Source organism: Bufo bufo, chromosome 3 (assembly GCF_905171765.1).
Source record: "Bufo bufo chromosome 3, aBufBuf1.1, whole genome shotgun sequence".
Classification (NCBI taxonomy): domain Eukaryota; kingdom Metazoa; phylum Chordata; class Amphibia; order Anura; family Bufonidae; genus Bufo; species Bufo bufo.
The window spans coordinates 117,738,346-117,756,930 of NC_053391.1; the positions used below are offsets into that span (position 1 = coordinate 117,738,346).

An 18,585-nucleotide genomic window follows, 5' to 3' on the forward strand; every position below is an offset into this window, starting at 1 on the left:
CCTATATAATAGATATTGCCCTTTACAACTAAGAACATACATTTGAAGGAAAAACACCCGAAATTTTTTTTAGTTAAAAATAATATAGGCCAAATTTAATTTAAAATAGAATTTTATTATTATTATAGTTCTACAATAAGAAAATTTGATTCCACAATGATCCAAATCACATATAATGAAATTTGAATGAGGGCCAGTATAGTTAAAAAGATAATTAATGTCCTATGCCAGTGATGGGGAGCCTTTTACAGACTGAGCGCCCAAAGTGTAACAGAAAACCGAAATACCAATATAGTATATCTCTGTACTTTATCATTTAGCTATAAATGTCAGAAAAAGTCTAAGGCCTCTTTCACACGGGCGTTGCGGAAAAATGTGCGGGTGCGTTGCGGGAACACCCGCGATTTTTCCGCGCGAGTGCAAAACATTGTAATGCGTTTTGCACTCGCGTGAGAAAAATCGCGCGTGTTTGGTACCCAAACCCGAACTTCTTCACAGAAGTTCGGGCTTGGGATCGGTGTTCTGTAAATAGTATTATTTTCCCTTATAACATGGTTATAAGGGAAAATAATAGCATTCTGAATACAGAATGCTAAGTAAAACAGGGCTGGAGGGGTTAAAAATAAATAAAAATCATTTAACTCACCTTAATCCACTTGCTCGCGATGCCCGGCATCTCCGTCTGACTCTTTTACTGTATAGGACCTGTGGAGAGCATTAACTATAGTTTAAGGACCTGGGATGACGTCACTCTGATCATCACATGGTATGTCACATGATCTTTTACCATGGTGAATCACCATGGTAAAAGATCATGTGACGTACCATGTGATGACCGGAGTGACGTCATCCCAGGTCCTTAAACTATAGTTAATGCTCTCCACAGGTCCTATACAGTAAAAGAGTCAGACAGAGATGCCGGGCATCGCGAGCAAGTGGATTAAGGTGAGTTAAATGATTTTTATTTATTTTTAACCCCTCCAGCCCTGTTTTACTTAGCATTCTGTATTCAGAATGCTATTATTTTCCCTTATAACCATGTTATAAGGGAAAATAATAAGGTTCGGGTCTCCATCCCGATCGTCTCCTAGCAACCGTGCGTGAAAATCGCACCGCATCCGCACTTGCTTGCGGATGCTTGCGATTTTCACGCAACCCCATTCATTTCTATGGGGCCTGCGTTACGTGAAAAACGCACAAAGAGGAGCATGCTGCGATTTTCACGCAACGCAAAAGTGATGCGTGAAAATCACCGCTCGTGTGCACAGCCCCATAGAAATGAATGGGTCAGTATTCAGTGCGGGTGCAATGCGTTCACCTCCCGCATCGCATCCGTGCGGAATACTCGCTCGTGTGAAAGGGGCCTAAGGCTGCGTTCACACGAGCGTGTCCGGATTAGTTCCGGATGCGTCCCGGTGTGTTGCGGCAAACCCGCGCGAGTAGGAATGCAATTGCAGTCAGTTTTGACTGCGATTGCGTTCCGATGTTTAGTTTTTATCACGCGGGTGCAATGTGTTTTGCACGCGCGTGATAAAAAACCGACTGTGGTACCCAGACCCGAACTTCTTCACAGAAGTTCAGGTTTGGGATCGGGGCTGTGTAGATGTTATTATTTTCCCTTATAACATGGTTATAAGGGAAAATAATAGCATTCTGAAAACAGAATGCTTAGTACAAGGTCAATTGAGGGTTAAAAATAATAAAAAAAATTAACTCACCTTCTCCTCTTGTTCGCGTAGTTCTCCCGGTCTTTAGTTCTTTAAAAGATAAACTATGGGCTAAAGGACCTTTGGTGACGTCAGATCACATGCTCCAATCACATGGTCCATCACCGCGGTGATGTAGCATGTGATCTGACGTCACCAAAGGTCCTTTAGCCCATAGTTTATCTTTTAAAGAACTAAAGACCGGGAGAACTACGCGAACAAGAGGAGAAGGTGAGTTAATTTTTTTAATTATTTTTAACCCTCAATTGACCTTGTACTAAGCATTCTGTTTTCAGAATGCTATTATTTTCCCTTATAACCATGTTATAAGGGAAAATAATATAGTGAATAGACTGTCACCTAGCAACCATGCGTGAAAATCGCACCGCATCCGCACTTGCTTGCGGATGCTTGCGATTTTCACGCAACCCCATTCACTTCTATGGGGCCTGCGTTGCGTGAAAAACGCAGAATATAGAGCATGCTGCGATTTTTACGCAACGCACAAGTGATGCGTGAAAATCACCGCTCATCTGAACAGCCCCATAGAAATGAATGGGTCAGGATTCAGTGCGGGTGCAATGCGTTCACCTACCGCATTGCACCCGCGCGGAATACTCGCCCGTGTGAACGCAGCCTAAGGCATATTGGTACGCCTTGGATGTTTGCCAGGGCCTCAGAGTGCCATAGGTTCGCCACCACTGTCCTATGCCATGATTATTAGATGCTCAGTAACTTCCCTGCTCCCTTCCTCCTTGGTGTAGTGATCTTAAACAGAAGTAAGTGAATCAGCCTAGACACCTTATATTCATTCATTCCTACTAAATTCATAGAAGTATGTACCTATATCTTTCTCTAGACAGTGGAAAAGGTAATTTCATACTATATTACCATTTATTAGTGGAATTGCTAACTCTTAGAACTCTTGGTCGATGGAGGTGCTTGAGTGTCACAATGGATAAGCTGCTGCCCACCCACAGAAAGGCAAGTATCAAGTCCTCCAGCTATGTGACTAAACAGAGAAAAAAAGGGTAACATTACAGAGGAGGGCGGTATTTTTAGAGTTGATATAGTTAGAATAGTGGCGTGCATTTTTATTTTTTTGTTTTTAAAGGATTTTACAGGCTCATGATACAGAATAGGTCATTAATATCCAAAAAGTGAGGGTCCGACTCCCCACACCTTCACTGATCAGCTGTTCCCTGTCGCCTCTGGTGTTGAAACTAGCACTGGGAATGGAACAAGAAGCACAGCTCCATTCAAAGTTTAGTGGCCATGCTGGGGTACTGCAGCTCAGCTGCCATTCACTTCAATAAGAGCTAAGGTGCATAACCTGGCACAATCAGTAATGATGAACTGTATGACATGGAGAAGAAAAGTGAAAAGAAGGGCGGCACTCACCACTGCTGTAGTCAAATCCTTTATTCTTTATTCTTCATATAAAAGCGATAGGCAGGAGCAAGTCTGCATGTGCACGGACAGAATAGCGGCGACGGTCGTTTCGCGCGGATTTGCGCTTCGTCTGGACTCTGACCTCACTGCGCTAGTATGCGTCAGTGCCTTTTAACACTGCATCTGGTTGTCAAGACGACACCGACGCTTACAAGTTAAACGCTCGTTGTTTAAATGAATAATTGCAGGCATGCAAAGTGCACATTCGAACTAAACAGTGACAGTATAACAAGACTAAATAAAATAAAATAAATACACTCAAGTCATTTTTATCATTAAGTCCAAGGGGGCCGAGTGCGGCTGTCTTCATGATCCACCTTGCTTCTCTCCTCAGGAGTGCCCGGTGTCTATCACCCCCGCAGGGCATGACAGGCTCCAGTTCTTTACCTGAGAAAGGTAGGCAGCGCGGATCGCCTCCATGTACATCACGGACGTGTTCAATGAGCCTGGTGCAGCCTTTCCGGCTCCTCAAGGAGTTAAGATGTTCCCTAAACCTCTCAAAAAGGGGGCGTATCGTCTTCCCAATATAGAAGGCCCCACACTTACATTTGATCAAATAAACGACATAAGTACTTCTACATGTCATAAATTGTGTAGCAGTATGCGAGACCCCTCTAAACGTCAAGTATTTCAGCTGTCTATTGAAACGACAAAAAGAGCAGAACCCACACTTATAATTGCCAATAGGCTTACTGCTGGTTAACCAATTGCTGGCTGGCTTTGCCCGTGTTCTGCTTCTGACTAACTTGTCTTTAATAGTGTGGCATCTTCTAAAAGCTATTATGGGTCTGCTCTCAGTGAGGTTCGACAGACCAGTCTCATCTTTCAATATGTCCCAATTTTCATTGATAATGCGTTTAATCAATTCAGCCGCAGGACTATATTTAAATGTGGACACGAAGCTGCCTTCATTTCTAAGTGCATTGCGTTTTTCTCTGTACAGAAGTTCCTCCTGTGAGAATGATCCTGCTTTTATTTCACAAATTTTTTATTTGAAAATTGGAGCATACAACATCTTCCACAGTGTCATATTACCGTAAAGAATGACCCTGCTTTTATCCTGGCATTCTCTATCTCCTTCTCGACATAACCTCGACACAGCAACCTATTTTTTTGTTCCTGCGATTGTCTGATATAACCTTTTTGCTTGCTATTGGTTTGTCTAAGGCGGATAAATTGGCCATATGGAACCGACTTCTTGACATTTTTATGATGGAAGCCATTGAAATGTAAGAGAAAGTTGGTGGCTGATGGTTTACGATAGCAAGCTGTATGCAGATTATCTCCTTGTACGGATACCAAAACATCTAAAAAATTCCAGGGAAGTATTCCCGAAATTTAAAGAGAACTTCATGTTCATACTGTTGCTATCTAGGTAAGCCACAAAGTCCATACATTGATTTTCTGTACCAGACCAGATTATGAAAATGTCATCGACATATCTTAGAAAAAGTTGGATGTACTGTGTAAAAGGGTTGTTCAGGGAGAACACATACTTATTCTCAAACACCGCTAAGAATAAATTGGCATACGTACATGATACAGGGGTACCCATCGCCGTACCCACTTTTTGCCTATACCATTGTTCGCCAAACTTGAAGGTGTTTTTATTGAGGACAAACATAAGTGCCTCCTTGACAAATTCAATGTAAGTGACACTTTTATCAGTCTTATTGAGCACCTTGCCTACAGCCTCCACACCAGCGCTATGAGGTATGCGTGTATAAAGGCTCTCCACATCTAAGGACACCAGACTGAGTCCCTCCCGCCAATGAAAACCTTTAATGGCGCGGAGGAAGTCACTGGTGTCCCCCAGATATGTGGGAGCACTAGAGAGTAGGGGTCTAAGTAGCCAGTCAAGATATTTTGAAAGGGGCTCCGTTACTGACCCAATGCCCGCCACAATTGGGGCGGCCAGGTGGTGATGTGAGGGATTAATGTACCCTAAGGACAAAGTACCAGGTGGGTTTCCTGGGGTATCGAGGTATAAGCTTATCCAACATGGCTTCAGAAATAAAACCGGCCACGACGTACCTGTGCAGGAATGTTTTCAATTCAGATAATGTCACGGCCATGCCCATGACCGTGACTCCTTTACCGCATGCAGTTGCCTGCGGTTTTGTATGGGTGTTCAACCACGGGTGAGGGCCGCTTGTCTGTGGCCTCACTTGTGGTTGCCGCGGGCAACCAGTGTTGTATTTTGCAGCAGAGCAGCCTGAGCATCGCTAGGCAGCTTGCTGCCCTGGCATGCGGTCACACCTAGCAACCTTTATGTTAGGTGTGTGTATGTTATGCACGTTGTATGTATTGTGTGCACTTCCCATTTATGTGTCTTTCCCTTCTGTGGTACTGGAAGGGTTAACTTCCTTCCCAGTGTGTGTGTGTGATGTCACTGGGTGTGTCCAACCCTTGGGTGTGGCCACTTGGGCCTATATAGACCCTCTCTCTAGCAGGGCTCAGTAGGTTGCTTCAGTCTTGCTAGCTGAAGCAGCCTCCTGTGTTTTCCATCCGCCTGTGAGAGCCACCACTGTGGTCATAGTTTATGTTTTCCTGTACTATTTAGTGCTGCCATGTATCTGGGTTCCGGTGTGTGGATGAATTTGTGTTGACGTCTGTCTGCTATTTGTGGACTTCAGCTTTCCTGCACACGGATCCAGTCAGCAGGGCTGTGGCAGGTGGCTGGAACTAGTGCAGCACCTGCCATATACATAGGCTGTTTATGTTTCCCCTTTTCCAGCAGCTTGGCCGTTGAGACTCCTGCTCCTCCGTGTTTAGGAGGAGTGGGTTGTCTTACTCAGCTCCTAGCTTAGGGCCATCTTGAGGGCTAGCAGGGACTTCTAGGTTCCGGAGCATGAGCCCTCCTACCATCAAGGTTGGCTCATGTAGCTAGGAGTCAGGGTCAGGTTAGGGATGCGTCTAGGAGGTGACCTGCTCCCTAATCCTGTCTTCTTGGTCAAGCAGCCATAACATCACCTGGCTCCACACGGCTGAGGATTTCCCCCATCCTCAGCCGTGACAGATAATGTGGCAGCCAAGGGATCTTGCCCTAACTTCTCATAAGTAAATCTGTCTCCCAATTGTCTATCTGCTTCCTGCATATAATAAGTACGGGTAAGTAACACTACATTGCCCCCCTTGTCCGCCGGCTTGACAACGACATCCTCCATACTGCCAATCCATTTTAAGGCAGCTCTCTCACCTGGAGAGAGATTGTCCCGTTACATGAGGACCTTAATGTCCCTTAGGACCCGTTTATGGAAGATGTCGATGCCACCACCGGCAGGCATAGGGGGACAAAAAGTGTATCTGATACCACCTCGGAATCCATCACCTACAGTGTACCCTTCTGCCTCACCTTGAAGGTCAGTATCGGTAAGAAACTCTAAGCAAGAGACTTCATTATCATCAAACTGGTTATCTAAACTAAACCCCATAGGATTAGTTACCGCTGGTATTTCATCTGGTTTAATAACCCACGGGTGTGAAGGTGCATTTTTATACATTTTGTGAAGGTGCATTTTGCGAATAGTCTTGTACAGGTCTATTTCAAAATCAACCGAATTGAACCGTTCAACCAGACTGTATCCCAGCCCTTTATTAAGGACTGAGATACAGTCCGGCGACAGCTCAAAATCAGTTAGATTGATGACTGCATCGGGTGAGGGGGTGACTAAGTCCTGAAACACAAAGGAGTTTATTGTGTCCAAGTGACTTGTCTCCTTCTGCGGGTGGATTTCCTTATGTATTTGGTTTCTTCTTTTCTTGCTCCCTCTTCTTGTTTTCCTTCTAAAGGGTCTTGTCTGGTGGTATAATTGCCATAACTTCCTTCTGAAACCCTGGAATCGGAATCTGTGGTCCAATAATCATTTCTGGTCTTACGTTGAGGACGTCTTTTCTTTTGTTTACGTTTATTCCACTCAAAAATATTTCCATTGTTGTAATCGCACTTGTCTCTAAGGAATTTATCTTTTTTCCTTTCCTTTATCCCTGCTTGTATGAGGATCAATTTATTATTCAGTCTCTAATCGAAGTTCGAGAACTGCGCTTCTGTTAGCCTTGCTTTTAACTCATCCTTGGCTTTTTGCAGCTCTTCACTCACAGCTGTATACTCGGTCTCATTTCTCTTGAGAATCAGCTGAAGGATTTGCATAGAAAAGCCAGCGTGTAACTCTTTCCATTCCTTGGCAAATGCGGCGTCTTCCTCATACTGCATTAACTCTTTGTAGATTCTGAGCCCTCTAGGGACTCTATGACTCTCTTCATATTACTTGAGTGAGTTGATAGTCCAAAAGAGGCGAACCTCCTTGTTTGCCAAAGATGCAACTTTGTATTCCAGAGTTTTTATACTCATAGACTGCAATGTGTCTTGATGGTTACAGTCACAGAATGCACTTGCTCCTTCTCTGCCTGAATTCAGACAGGGTGCGCCTTCCTCGGTAGCCATGTTTGCACTCAAAAATCCCACAAGATGCACCAAAACACAAAATAGCGTGCTCCGCCCGATAGATAAGTCCAAAGTTCATGTATCAACAAGAAAGAAAACAGCAGGGCGGCACTCACCCTATAGTGTTAGTCCCATAATATGTATGACATGGAGAAGAAAAGTAAAAAGAAGGGCGGCACTCACCACTGCTGTAGTCAAATCCTTTATTCTTTATTCTTCATATAAAAGCGAAAGGCTGGAACAAGTCTGCATGTGCACGGACAGAATAGCGGCGACGGCCATTTCGTGCTTCGTCTGGCCTCTGACCTCACTGCGCTAGTATGCGTCAGTGCCTTATAACAATAATAATAATGTTGAACTGTTGAGCTGTACTTTCTGTTCCATTGGGTGTCAGACTTTCATCAATTGGATATTAATGATCTATCCTGAGGACAGATCATCAATATCAGAAGCCTGGAAAATGCATTTACGTTCATAGAATAACTCCAATATGTGAACAGTAGGGTTCTGACTCTTGGCACACCCAGCAATCAGCAGTTTGAGCTCCCTGGCCTCTTCCAAGGTCAGTGACATCACATTCATCGGTCACATGGCCTAGTTGCAGCTCAGTCCCATTCAAGAGAATGGGCCTGGGGTGCAATACCAAGCATAGCAGTTATAGAATGGATGGTGCTGTGCTTGGCATGCTGCGAGGAGGCTGGGAGTTGGACGCCCACTGATCACTAGTGATGATCGGCAGGGGCAATATTCAAATTCACGATTTTTCTCAAATATTTGGCGAATATTTGTCATATATTAGAGAATTCGCAATTATTTTCTTGATTGCAAAAATCGGCAATGTAATATGCGCATATTGCGCGCGCAATACAGGTGTGGGTCACTGTTTCGACATTTTTCAAGCTGCTAGAAGTTTTCTAAAACTGGAGAAAATGGTTGGCACGGCAGAACATTACAATAGCTTTATATGCAGATAGAGTGCTCCAATATATTCGCGATTGCGCAACTCTGCAAGATGCGCATATTTTTGCGCAATACGTGCAACTTCACATTTTAGCAGGTCTGACTACATATTACTGATTGGTGCTCTAAGTATTGTTGTGACATCACTATGTCTGTAGCATGTATGTATGGACAGCAGAACCTATCAGCGACACTATATCAGGATATAAACTACACTGACTATCTCCCACTAACTGTCTGTATTATATATATAAGCTGACTAACTATCTAATGTAATGAGTTTGACACACCAAAGCACAGAGCACAGCAATATCACTGCTGTCTCTCTTAGAACTCCATAAAACTACAGAAAATGGCTGCTGGGGAGGTTCTTATATAGTAAGGGGTAGGCAGCTTTCCTATTGGTTGCTAGGGATGTTGCTAAGCTCAAAGAAAGACATTGCAGCTTTCTCATTGGCCCACAAGCAAGAAGGGAGGTTACTGATGAAAAAAAATATAGAAAATTCGCGAATACGAATATATAGCACTATATTCTAAATCTCCGCGAATTCTCGAAGTGCCGATATTCGCGATTAAAATTCGCGATTTGAATATTCACGCCCAACACTACTGATCACATACCGATAACCTATCCTGAGATATCGTTATTTTTGATGATGTTATTTTTAATTTTCCATGTCACTTTTTAGATTTAAACTAAAATCCAAATATCCTGCGGTTTTTGCACTGGCCACCATGTCTAATAATTGGCGCCACTTCTTCATTTATACAGATCACTTTACTACAGTAAACTCATTTTATTCCTGACTGTAATTATATTACCTCTGTAATGGATTCACTCCTGTGTATAGATAAGTCAGGATCCACCATTCACTATAGGAGATTGTCAGAACTTATCTATTCTTTCCTTGTACAATGACCTCTGCACAGGACACAGAGCATGCCTAGAAAACTCTCCCATAGAAGTCAATGAGGTCCTCACCTGACCATGGGGCTGCCACAATTTTCTTAACGCTTTCTAAATGCTGTTAAGAACAGCTCAGGCTAGATGGCCGCCCCCATATTCATGTTCTGCATATAGAAGTAATAAATCTGCAATCAGAAAATAAAAACTGATTATAAAAAAGGAGATGTGCTACTATCTGATTTTAGCTGGCAGATAATAATTTTGGTGACACATTAGTTATTTGCACTGTGCCATCTGTACTGTGTGCATGATAGTTACAAATTATGACCTCGGCACCAGAAAACTGCGGCCAAAAAGTTGCATGGTTTGGCGCACGCCGTATTTGCACAAACTTCTGGGGGTTTCACTCAATACTCCCCACTTTTCAAAATACTCAGAAGTATGGGGCCAACTTAGGCAGCCTGTCACATTTTCTATGATCTATGTCAGGAAACCGGCATAGATTATAGCAGAAATTGCATCAGCTGAGCTCCCTTGCTGGTGTTGATCTCCATTTAGGCTCGTGGGTCGAAACAGACGAGCAACAATTGTTAAGAGGCGTGCGCTCTTAATGATTGTGGCTCAACGGATGCCGGCAGAGATCATAAGAAATATAGAAAAAAAAATTATGCTTGTTGCTGACTGAACTAATATCTTTTATATGTTTTTTGTAGAACTAACTCAGGATCTTGAAGTAAAGCAAGTGGAAAACTTTCATCAAGGTATGCAAATCTCTCTCTTTCTTTTTCCTTTCTTTTCCCCCTTGTTGGTGGCAACATGGCAAAAACGGAAAATGCTGCCATCCATAATAATCTCACTTTGCCTGTGTTATATATGTACTACAACACATAAACATAAGGTGTGTTAGGGGTTCATTAGTATTACTAATAATTATTCCCAGTGGTCTGGAGTGGTTTAGGGTGAATACATAATTTCAGTGGCACTGGATATCAACAGAGATAATGTAATTCCCTGGGATAGTATAGGGCTGTAACCAAAGTGTTCATATCATTTCATTTTAGGTAAATAGATTGCTTAACTAAATTCTAAATCCCCCTGATTCCCATTACACAGCCAACATTATATGTACCAACATTAAATGTTAGCTTAACACCTCCCCCCCATACACAGATACATGCACACATACATACAGCACACATACAACAGGGATCATTCAACTAGAAAAAAATACTGTTTTGAACCCTGTTTAGGCAATGTGTGGCTGCAGAGAAGGGGTATTTCTGAGGGGTCTTTCTTAGGCTAGAATTGACTGAGAGCCATGATCTTGGTCTTGTTTTAATACTGGAAATCTAAGCGGTGCTAGCTGCCAGACAGTCAGAGATAGAACCTTTAGAAACCAGGTCAGGAATAAAATCTACAGGTAATAAAAGATTTTAAACAAGACTCGTATCTAGTATCTCTAACTACTATGCAGTCTGAAATATACCAAATTTAGCCAGCGTGGAAGAGGGGGGCAGTGGGTGATGTGCTGACAGGTTGCAGGGAGAAGAGAAGAGGTATAGATGCCCTGTAGATGACTGCAGGGGGAGAGGTAAAATGGACTTTTGCAAAGAAAATAAAATTGGGGGTCAGTCAGAACATCCCACTGCACAGCTGCACGTCGCCATGGCTGAAAACACAAAAATAAACAATGCAACAGCACTCTGCAAACACAAATAATAAAATCAATATACAGAAACGACAGGCACTCACCATCTGAGACCACCCAAAGATATCTATGTAAAAGGTTAGTATTTATTAGCACCTTATTATAGCAAAACCAAAAATCCAGAATAAAAAAAAATAAAAAAATAAAAATAAATTGTACATATAAAAATATATTATATATATATATATATATATATATATATATATATATATATATACAGTACAGACCAAAAGTTTGGACACACCTTCTCATTCAAAGAGTTTTCTTTATTTTCATGACTATGAAGGCATCAAAACTATGAATTAACACATGTTGAATTATATACATAACAAACAAGTGTGAAACAACTGAAAATATGTCATATTCTAGGTTCTTCAAAGTAGCCACCTTTTGCTTTGATTACTGCTTTGCACACTCTTGGCATTCTCTTGATGAGCTTCAAGAGGTAGTCCCCTGAAATGGTCTTCCAACAGTCTTGAAGGAGTTCCCAGAGATGCTTAGCACTTGTTGGCCCTTTTGCCTTCACTCTGCGGTCCAGCTCACCCCAAACCATCTCGATTGGGTTCAGGTCCAGTGACTGTGGAGGCCAGGTCATCTGGCGCAGCACCCCATCACTCTCCTTCATGGTCAAATAGCCCTTACTTTCAAAGTTTTCCCAATTTTTCGGCTGACTGACTGACCTTCATTTCTTAAAGTAATGATGGCCACTCGTTTTTCTTTACTTAGAATTTGTATTATGGCAAGAAAAAAGCAGCTAACAGTCTATTCAGTAGGACTATCAGCTGTGTATCCACCTGACTTCTCCTCAACGCAACTGATGGTCCCAACCTCATTTATAAGGCAAGAAATCCCACTTATTAAACCTGACAGGGCACACCTGTGAAGTGAAAACCATTTCAGGGGACTACCTCTTGAAGCTCATCAAGAGAATGCCAAGAGTGTGAAAAGCAGTAATCAAAGCAAAAGGTGGCTACTTTGAAGAACCTAGAATATGACATATTTTCAGTTGTTTGTTATGTATATAATTCCACATGTGTTAATTCATAGTTTTGATGCCTTCAGTGTGAATCTACAATTTTCATAGTCATGAAAATAAAGAAAACTCTTTAAATGAGGTGTGTCTAAACTTTTGGTCTGTACTGTATATATATATATATATATATATATATATATATATATATATATGTATGTATGTACAATTTCATTTTTTATTTGTATTTTTATTCCTGATTTTATGGTTTTGCTATAATAAGGTGCTAATAAATACTGACCTTTACATAGATATCTCTGGGTGGTCTCAGATGGTGAGTGCCTGTCGTTTATATATATTGATCTCATTTAACTTTTGATTGGGTCAATACGACACGAGCACCGTATCCCCACCTATAGACGGATGATCCTCCAAATTGTTATTCTTTTTACAAATAAGGGTACTTTCACACTTGCGGCAGAGGATTCCAGCAATCCTGACGCAAACGGATGGCATTTGTCAGAAGGATCCAGATGCGGATCCGTCTGACAAATGCATTGAAATACCGGATCCGTCTCTCTGGTGTCATCCAGAAAAACGGATCCGGTATTTATTAATTTTTGGGATTTTTAAAGGTATGCGCAGACCGGAAAACTGTATTCGTTTTGCTGGAACACTTAAGACAGGAACCTAATACTAAATGCCACAATTTACTGGTGCCATACTGGCCTCCATTACATTCAAGGAATACAAGTTCCACATGCATGCCGAACCCACACTATAATGTACCTCTGGTGCCTCACTGGCCTCCATTTTGTTCAGGGAATGTAGGTTCCACTAGCATGCTGAGCCCACTCTGTATTCCACCTCTCCTGGTGCTAAATGGCCTTCAATACATACGGGGAGAGCAGGCTACAGCTTTATAGCTGCTCTAATTAAAATCAGCCTATGGGGCAGACAGGCTAATCAGAAGTGCACGACCAACAAAGACATACATCCAATACAAACTGCAAAGAAAATAAAATTGGGGGTCAGTCAGTACATCCCAGTGCGCAGGTGCACGTCGCTAGTGATGGACTAACATCGACCGGGACGTTTAGCGAACGCGCGTTCGCGATCAAATGTTTGCGAACCACGCGTTCACGGTAGGCCCCAGTCACTTTAATGGCAGGCGAACCTGAAAAACCTTCAGGTCATATTTGCAGCCACCAAATACTTACTAGTAGTGCACAAATAGTCCCACAACATGGACAGTGACATACCAGATATGGGTCAATGGCGAAAATTCCCACAAAAAAATTGTATTTTAATCAGGAGCCATTTTTATGCGTCTTAAAGGGAAACTCTCAAAAATGTGCCCTGCTGGAGCCTAGAAAAAAATTATTTTGGCCCACGGAAGTACAGGACCCAAAAATGAGGCATTCACCTGGCAGAAAAGAACTTGTGATTATGTGGCTCGCGGTACATTAGGTGGTCGCAGGATAAAAATTTTACTGTAGGCCACTGGAGTTGAGGCCCCAAACATTAGGCATTCACCAGGCAGAAAATAACTTGTGATTATGTGGCTGGAGGTACATTAGGCAGTCACTGGATAAAAATGTTACTGTAGGCCACTGGAGTACAGGCCCCATACATTAGGCATTCACCTGACAGGAAAGAACTTGTGATTATGTGGCTGGAGGTACATGAGGCGGTCACAGGATAACAATTTTACTATAGGCCACTCGAGTACAGGCCCCAAAAATTAGGCATTCACCTGACAGAAAAGAACAAGTGATTATGTGGCTGGAGGTACATTAGACGGTCACTGGATAAACATTTTACTGTAGGCCAGTACATGCCCCAAAAATTAGACATTATCCTGACAGAAAACAATTTGTGAATTGATTATGTGGCTGGAGGTACATTAGGCAGTAACTGGATAAAATTTTTACTGTAGGCCAGTACAGGCCCCAAAAATTAGGCATTCACCTGAAAGAAAAGGCCTTTTATGCCGCTGTATATTCATAAAACAAGGACCATTCTTTGTTCTGGGTTGTGGCGGATATGTGTGGCTCCTGCTCATGGGTTGTGGCTCCTGCTCATTGCCTAGGAGAATGTCGTCCTCGGTCTCCTCCCCCCAGCCACGGACAACACCAGGGATCTCTGAAAAGTTTTAAGCCCCCCTCAAACTCTGCTCTTCTTACTCCTCCTTCCCGCAGCCACCATCCTCCTCTGACTCCTCTTCAGACTCCTGCTGACTTGTCTCAGATGGAGTGGCGCGGTGAAAAGAAACCAAGCACCCCAGAACCTGTCCTGCTGCAGAATTCGTACAGGTAGTCGATAACTGCACGCTGCTGCTGGAGCAGCCTATCAAGCATATACAAGGTGGATTTCCAGCGTGTTGGGCTGTCACAAATCAGAGGTCTGACTGGCAGGTGGTGTCGCCGCTGAACGTCAGCAAGGCGAGCCATGGCGTTGTAATATCTTCTAAAATGGCCAGAGATTTTCCTGGCCTTCCGCAAGACGTCCTGGACCCCGGGGTATTTGGCAACGAATAGCTGCACTACTAAGTTCAGGACATGTGCAATGCATGGCACGCGTGTAATTTTGCCCTGTTTCAGCGCGCTAAGCAGATTGGCACCGTTGTCGCACACCATTTTACAAACTGTCAAATTGAGCGGGGTTAGCCACTGATCGGCCTCTGACCGCAGAGCTGAAAGCCGCGCAGGACCGGTGTGGCTCTTGGCTTCCAGGCACAACAGCCGCAGCACAGCATGGCAACGTCTCACTTGGCACATCAAATAGGTTTTAGGGAGCTTGGGGGGGGGGAGCGGAAGAGGCGGTAGCAGTGGAAAAGGAGGAGTCAGCCAAGGAGGAGACGGAGGATGGAGTAGGAGGAGGAGAAGAAGAGGCAGGCCTGCATGCACTGCGTGGTGGTAACACCAAATCCACACGGGTGCCACGGGTTACATGCTTGACGGCCGTCAGAAGGTTCACCCAGTGGGCAGTAAAAGTTATGTACCTTCCCTGCCCGTGTTTGCTAGAACACGTGTCTGTAGTCAGATGTATCTTGGCACCGACACTGTGTGCCAGAGATATATTCACTTGCTGCTGAACGTGGCCATATAGCTCTGGGATGCCCTTCTGGGATAAATATTTCCTTCCGGGGACCTTCAATTGCGGTGTGCCAATGGCCACAAGTCCACCAGTTTATATGGCAGTAGTTGGCGGGCTTGCCGTTCAAACAAGCCGGTGGTCAGCCGTTGGACAAGAGGGTTATACGGTGTCATAAACTGCCGGGAGTGTGGCTTTGGTTCAGACGGTGTTGCTCCCACTGGGCTCGATGATGGAGGGCCAGGTGCCTTCTTAAGGTGGTTGTCCCTAGCTGAGTGTTGGGATTACCGCGATTTATGCGCTGACAGCACAGGCTGAAGATGCAACACTATTGTCAGCAGCTGACACGTTAAAAAAAGACCACACTACGGAGCCATGTGCCGGAGTCCTGGGAGCGCAAGATGTGACCATGCATGGTGCATAGCTCGCTCCAGATACATTTGCAGTCTGCCTTTTGCCTCCTGTGCACTGCGAGTTCTGCCTGCTTCTCCTCCCTATCTGCTTCTCCGTGTCTCCCTTAGAAATCCCCTCCTCTTCCTCTCTTGTGGGCACCCACGTGACGTCCATTGACACATCATCATTGTCACCTTCACCACCACTGAAATTAGAGATTTTGGGGTAGGCAGCAACAGCGGGGACCACCCTCCTTGGGCTGATCTGGGTACTGTCATCAGACCGCTGGGTGGCGGCAGTTGCTACCTCCTCTTCCTCATCAGATGCCAAGAATGGCTGCTCATCGGTAAGGTCTGGGAATGGATGGGAAAATAATTCCTCTGACTTGAGTGGAGGCGCTATGGTGGTGGTGGTAGTGTCTTTGGGGGTGCACACAGCAGAGAGTGAGGAGGGTGCAGATACAGAGGATAAGGAGGTTGCAGAAGCGGAAGGCTGAGTGAGCCACTCAACCAACTCTGGTGCGTCCTTTGAAGTAATCGGACTCACCTTTTCCAACTTCCCACATAGGCTTCGGCCTGGTGCACCTGCCCGACCCCTACCACCCCTGCGGAACAGCATGCCTCTTCCTCTGCTTGACATTTTCAAAATGACCCTGTGCCAAAGTCCCTAGAGAAGAGCAGTATTTTGTGAAAGCAGGTGTATCGCAGGCCTCAATCAATATTTGGTGAAAGCAGGTATAGCGCACCCATTAATCTGTATTTTGTGGAAGCAGGTATATCGAACCCCTCAATCAGTATTTTGTGGAAGCAGGTGTATCGCATCGCTCAATCAGAATTTTGTTGAAGCATGTATATAGAACCCCTTAATCAATATTTGGTGAAAGCAGTTATATCGCACCGCTCAATCTGTATTTTGTGGAAGAAGGTATATCAAACCCCTTAATCAGTATTTTGTGGAAGCAGCTGTATCGCAGGCCTCAATCAATATTTGGTGGAAGTAGGTACAGTCTTGTGAAAAAATTAGGACACCCTTTGAAAGCATGTGGTTTTTTGTAACATTTTTAATAAATGGTTATTTCATCTCCGTTTCAACAATACAGAGAGATTAAAGTAATCCGACTAAACAAAGAAAACTGAAGAAAAGTCTTTTCAAGATCTTCTGTAAATGTCATTCTACAAAAATGCCTATTCTAACTGAGGAAAAAGATAGGACACCCTTGCCCCTAATAGCGAGTGTTACCTCCTTTGGCTGAAATAACTGCAGTGAGACGGTTCTTGTAGCCATCTACCAGTCTTCGACATCGGTCTGAGGAAATTTTACCCCACTCCTCAATGCAGAACTTTTTCAGCTGTGAGATGTTTGAGGGGTTTCTTGCACGTACAGCCCTTTTCAAGTCACCCCACAGCATCTCAATGGGATTCAAATCTGGACTTTGACTTGGCCATTCCAGGACTCTCCATTTCTTCTTTTTCAGCCAATCTTTGGTTGATTTACTAGTATGTTTTGGGTCATTGTCATGTTGCATGGTCTAGTTCCGCTTCAGCTTTAATTTTCTAACTGATGGTCTCACATGTTCTTCAAGCACCTTCTGATACACAGTAGAATTCATCGTGGATTCTATGATGGTGAGCTGACCAGGTCCTGCTGCAGCAAAGCAGCCCCAAACCATGACACTTCCACCTCCATGCTTCACAGTTGGTATGAGGTTCTTTTCTTGGAATGCTGTGTTTGGTTTACGCCAAACATGTCCTCTGCTGTTGTGTCCAAATAATTCAATTTTGGACTCATCTGTCCAAAGAACATTATTCCAGAAGTCCTGGTCTTTGTCAACTTTATCGCTGGCAAATGTCAGTCTGGCCTCGATGTTTCTCTTGGAAAGCAAAGGTTTCCTCCTTGCACACCTCCCATGCAAGTTAAACTTGTACAGTCTCTTTCTGATTGTAGAGGCATGTACTTCTACATCAACAGTAGCCAGAGCCTGCTGTAGTTCTCGAGATGACACTTTAGGGTTTTTGGATACCTCTTTTAGCATCTTGCGGTCTGCTCTTGGGGTGAACTTGCTGGGGCGACCAGTCCTGGGGCGACCAGTCCTGGGCATGTTGGCAGTTGTTTTGAAAGCCCTCCACTTGTAGACTATCTTCCGGACAGTGGAATGGCTGATTTCAAAATCTTTTGAGATCTTTTTAAATCCCTTCCCAGACTCATAGGCTGCTACAATCTTTTTTCTGAAGTCCTCTGACAGCTCTTTTGCTCTCACCATGGTGCTCACTCTCACTTCAACAGTCAGGAGCACACCAAACTAAATGTCTGAGGTTTAAATAGGGCAAGCCTCATTCAACATGCAGAGTAACGATCTACTAATTATGTGCACCTGGTGTGATATACCTGTGTGAGATCTGAGCCAATTTAAGAGGGAATACATGTGAGGGTGTCCTATCTTTTTCCTCAGTTAGAATAGGCATTTTTGTAGAATGACATTTACAGAAGATCTTGAAAAGACTTTTCTTCAGTTTTCTTTGTTTAGTTGGATTACTTTAATCTCTCTGTATTGTTGAAACGGAGATGAAATAACCATTTATTAAAAATGTTACAAAAAACCACATGCTTTCAAAGGGTGTCCTAATTTTTTCACATGACTGTATATCGAACCCTTCAATCTGTATTTTGTGGAAGCAGGTATATCCCACCCCTCAATCAGTATTTTGTGGAAGCAGGTATATAAAGCCCCTTAATAAATATTTGGTGGAAGCATGTAAATCGCACCCCTCAATCTGTATTTTGTGGAAGCAGGTATATCGCACCCCTCAATTAGTATCTTGTGGAAACAGTTATATAGAACCCCTTAATCAATATTTGGTGGAAGCACGTTTAATGCACCCCTCAATCAGTATTTTGTGGAAGCAGGTATATAGAACCCCTTAATCAGTATTTCGTTGAAGCAGGTGTATC

The 18,585-nt window shown here is 43.5% G+C and overlaps 1 protein-coding gene across 1 annotated transcript in view; it reads left to right on the forward strand.

Annotated features, from left to right (window-relative positions):
- Positions 1 to 18,585, forward strand: part of CCDC92B (coiled-coil domain containing 92B) — a 92,593-nt gene that overhangs the window by 47,987 nt on the left and 26,021 nt on the right. The window contains exon 2 of the mRNA XM_040421810.1: positions 10,183 to 10,230. Within this exon, the coding sequence (XP_040277744.1) occupies positions 10,183 to 10,230 (48 nt within the window). The remainder of the gene's footprint in view (positions 1 to 10,182; positions 10,231 to 18,585) is intronic.